This window comes from Populus trichocarpa, chromosome 17 (assembly GCF_000002775.5).
Source record: "Populus trichocarpa isolate Nisqually-1 chromosome 17, P.trichocarpa_v4.1, whole genome shotgun sequence".
Classification (NCBI taxonomy): domain Eukaryota; kingdom Viridiplantae; phylum Streptophyta; class Magnoliopsida; order Malpighiales; family Salicaceae; genus Populus; species Populus trichocarpa.
In genome coordinates, this window is record NC_037301.2 from 10,160,895 (window position 1) to 10,165,000 (window position 4,106).

The following is a 4,106-nucleotide window of genomic DNA, read 5'->3' on the forward strand; positions in this document are numbered from 1 at the left end:
ATTGTTTAGGCTTTATTCTTGGATCTTGTCTCATTTCCCATGTATTATATTCCTGTTGTAAAGCATGAATGAAGACACAGAACAGAGAAATTCTCTCTTTAAACACAAGAAGTTTGAGAACTAAAAAAAAAATCACAAGAGATACTTATTGAAATATAAATTTAAAAATTATTTTTAAACAATACATTAAAAAAGTTATTAATTGTTCTTCAATTAAAATGTAATTGCTTAAAATTGAAGTTTTAGAACTAAAAAATAAAGGTCTACAGTAACAAGTCTTTTAGTGTTCTCTATAATTAAAAAAAAAAACTGCTACAAGAACTTCGACATCAAAGAAGTTTCACCTGCTGTTTTTCAGATGATTTCTGACACTCGACTCTCCTGGGGTTCAAGTTTCTCAAAATGGGGAGGAGAAGTTGATTCAGTCTCAATCGCATCCCAAGAAAGATTAATTTAAGGAGCGGACCTCTATATTCTAAGCATAGCACACCATGTGAATGCTTGCATTTGGTGAGAGCATTTTGAGGCCAGATCAGAGACTAATTGTCTTTTGAAGAAACATTCCTACTAATAAGATTAAATACATAGGTCTGCATCAATCCAGCTCCCGTAATCAGTGGCCATTTTCACATAAATTAGGTCATCAACCACATGGAAAGTGGCCCCATAGAGTTTCATACATAGCATAAAACAATGCCTTGGTGTTTCAGTTAACAGACTCTCAACACGTTAAGAAAAAAATTCAAACAAAACCGTGGACTAACTTGCATCAAGACAATCCAATTTTGAGTAAACTATCATAAATAAAACAACACCCCAACAAAAAAAAGGGAGAAATAAATTAAAGAAGACTCCATTTCCTTTCACAATTTGGTTTAAGGAAAAGCTGAAAGCAATGTGGACATTCTTGAATGAAAGCATAGAAATGCTGGAACAATGGGGCTACCAGAACCGGACGAATGCATCCCATAGAGCACCAATGGCAAAAACAGTCGGCAGAACATACTGGCTTCTGAAAATGGAACTTGGAGAGCCACTCTTCTCATCTAGTGGGGAAGCAGTAGGTGGGGGAGGTGGGTTTTCTACATGGACAGCTAGCTTCATGCCTCCATAGCAGAACCCCTTGCCACTAATGAAATAGTAATTGCGAGTGACGTTCAGTGGAACCACGTCTCTTCCAGCTCCCCTGGTCCAATTGTGAAGAGGATGATCAGAGTTGCACGACTCATAGTCTGTCTTGTTCACCTCTAAAATATTCATTTGGTTCCTATCATACACGAAAACTGGGGAGACTTTGAAATTAGGTTTAAGCTTTGGGAATCAAATGACTAAATTCCACATGATACACATGCAGTGCTGGAACAGGAAAACATGAGCAAAACATTTGAAAGGAATACTTGATTAATAGCAACCAATATCAAAATGTGCTAATTTTTTCTCTTGCTAATGGAACTATAAACTAGACCATGTGCAATCAAAGACTAGACCATCCAATTCTAAATGCATCTATTCTGTCTAGGTACAATTGAAGGAAAATTCATCAAAATGAACTGGCCATGTGCAATCATAACAAAGTAAAAGTTGAGCCCCAAATATAAGGCGTAATTTGGTGTGTGGATTTTGACAATGTATATGTTCACATTTTAGTACAAACCGATCATATAGCACTAGAAAATGATGGCCAACTCAAAGATGTCGATTCATAAACTTGGCTAGCCTAAGTTGGTTAGTCGAGTCCATAATCCGTTTGAGGCATGAGGATCTGTACCAGTTAATGCCACTATGGGCTGAATTTTTCAGCATTAGTTGGCCTCAGCCTCGGTCATAAGTTAACAAAACAAACACTATTAGGCACCAGAATTGCTAGAATGGCACTGTAATTAAATGTGAGCGATCAACTTTGTTCATTTACTATGCTTTCACTTGATTGAAGGTCTTCGTTGGATCACGTTACTCTCTGTAGCTAAAAGCTTACTAATTTATCAGCTACTTAAAAGGAACGAGAAATAACAGAAACCACAAATTCACAAAAAAGTAAAGAACAGTTCAAAAGGAGTGAAGCAAGAACGTTAAAGAAAGTGGAAATTTATCATAAAAAAGTCCAAGAAAGCAGAAAAGCAAATGAACCATTTTCTTCATCATGTATGATGAAACTTTCAAGCTATAATAAGTTAAAAGAAGCATTCAAATAATATCCATTAGCTTCTGATATAACCAAAATGAAATAAATAACAATTTAAGCATTTTTCACTTTGATTTCTTTAGCATTGTCTCAGTAGTCAAATTTAGTAAACAAACTTCGTGCATTGGTAGAAAAGACATGCTAATAAATAGCACACACATATGAAGAATAGCAGGCAGAAATCTCTTGAAGAAGAGCAGACTAGAAGCTTAATCCAAGAACGAGTTAAAAAGCTCAAAACTTGAAAACCATCAGCCAATTCCAAAGGCAGCCGACTCATAGATCTAACCATCTAGCTCCAAGACCAGCAAAGTGAGCTAAAATCAAACAACATTACACTACCTTTCACTAAAAACAGCAAAACCATGCAGATAAAAAAGCAGAGAAACCTAGTTAAATAAACATAAAAACAGATCTGAAAGTAGATTCATGCAAGAAAGAAAGTCTGTGCTTACAGAGCCAGTCACCATTGTAGAAATGCTTTCCTTGAGCCCAAATAGTGTAGTTGACATTACTAGTCCAACCCATGTTAGATCCAACTGTCCATCTAGTTGCAGACACTTCAGGTACCATCACCACCATGGCAAAAACAAGCACTGCCAATGCCACCATCATGGGTGAACCAAACCCACTTCCTCTCTCCATTACCTCTCTATTTCTTTAGCTCAATCTAGCTAGCTAATGAGTTTGTGTTGTGTTATTATAGGCCTTACTTTGCTGTGCTGTGCTGTGCTGTGCTGTGCCGTGCTGGTGTTTTTCAAGAAAAGGTTTCTTGTAAGCTTCTAGAGATCCACAACTAGCTTTGATTATATTATTCTGAATAGTTAATTTGAGATTAATTAAGGGTTTATTTTTCAATATAGTTCAATTCTATTTTAAAAAAATTTTGAAAGTTTTTTAATTTATTATCTTTTAAAATTTTTAAATTATTTTAGTATATTAATAACAAAAATATATTTTAAAAAATATATTATTTTAATATATTTCTAAATAAAAAAAACATTTCAAAATACAACTTTTACCTTCGCTTTTCGTGTATTGTAAAACAAGTCTTAAAAAATTTAAATTTATTTTTTTTATTTTCACGATATATTATTATTAAAATAATTTTTAAAAAATAAAAAATATTATTTTAATATATTTATAAATAAAAAATAAAACAATTTCCAAACATCCTCTTAACTGCAGATCCTTGACCAACTTTGTTAAAAGGCAACAGCGAGCACGTTATAGGGTGAGAAAAGACTTGTCGTGGTTGAGACAAACTTCAACCATTTTAAGCTTTTTTGTCTCCTTTGTGCTCTGATATTTCTTTTTCTAATCCCTTTTTTAGCCGTTGCTTGTGCTTTTCAACTTTTCTGTGCTAGAAAAATCCTAACTGTTGTTGGTAATTATATATAGCTTCCCCGTGTTTTGCTCTGCCCCAACCTCTTTTTTTTAAAAGCATAAAAAAAAAAATGATGGTAAAGTGCTGTAGGTATATTTAAAAAAAAAAAAACATTACTGGCCAAAAAAAACAAAAAAAAAATACTGATTGTCAATCTACAAGAATTCAAATAATGAAAGATAACATTAAAAATAAAATCATTAAAAAAAAATAATGATAAAATATCAGCAAATCCAAATAATAAAATTAAAAAAACCAAAATTATAAATCAAATGATGAAATAAACAAGTTGGTCTTGGCGCTAGTGAAGAAATCCAAAAAATAAAACACACAAGTTGCTATTGATTTTCTTAAAAAGTAAAGAAACCTTGCAACATAAGGATTTTACGTGTAATTAAATCTTTACCTTGTAGGAAATCACAAATTATATAGAAAACAAATTTTTTTCAAATATTTTTGTTTGCTGTTAGATTTAAATAATGATTTCAAATATGTCATACTCTCTCATCTTAATGAGTTATTTTTAAATCTAACTGG

The 4,106-nt window shown here is 32.7% G+C and overlaps 1 protein-coding gene across 1 annotated transcript; it reads right to left on the reverse strand.

The window, feature by feature from the left end:
* Positions 1–605: 605 nt before the first annotated feature.
* Positions 606–2,979, reverse strand: LOC7496000 (lamin-like protein). The gene is made up of 2 exons (XM_002324046.4): positions 2,638–2,979; positions 606–1,283 (listed from the first exon to the last, which is right to left on the reverse strand). The coding sequence occupies exons 1-2, from the start codon at positions 2,825–2,827 to the stop codon at positions 943–945; spliced, it is 531 nt and encodes a 176-aa protein (XP_002324082.1). The 5' UTR covers positions 2,828–2,979; the 3' UTR covers positions 606–942.
* Between the last annotated feature and the right edge of the window lie 1,127 nt (positions 2,980–4,106).

Excerpts from the sequence above, each read along its gene's own strand:
- LOC7496000 (XM_002324046.4), bottom strand. The coding sequence starts at position 2,827 with ATGGAGAGAGGAAGTGGGTTTGGTTCACCCATGATGGTGGCATTGGCA. Across the intron at positions 1,284-2,637 it reads CTACAATGGTGACTGGCTCT|TTTTCGTGTATGATAGGAAC; the intron begins GTAAGCACAGAC and ends AAGTCTCCCCAG.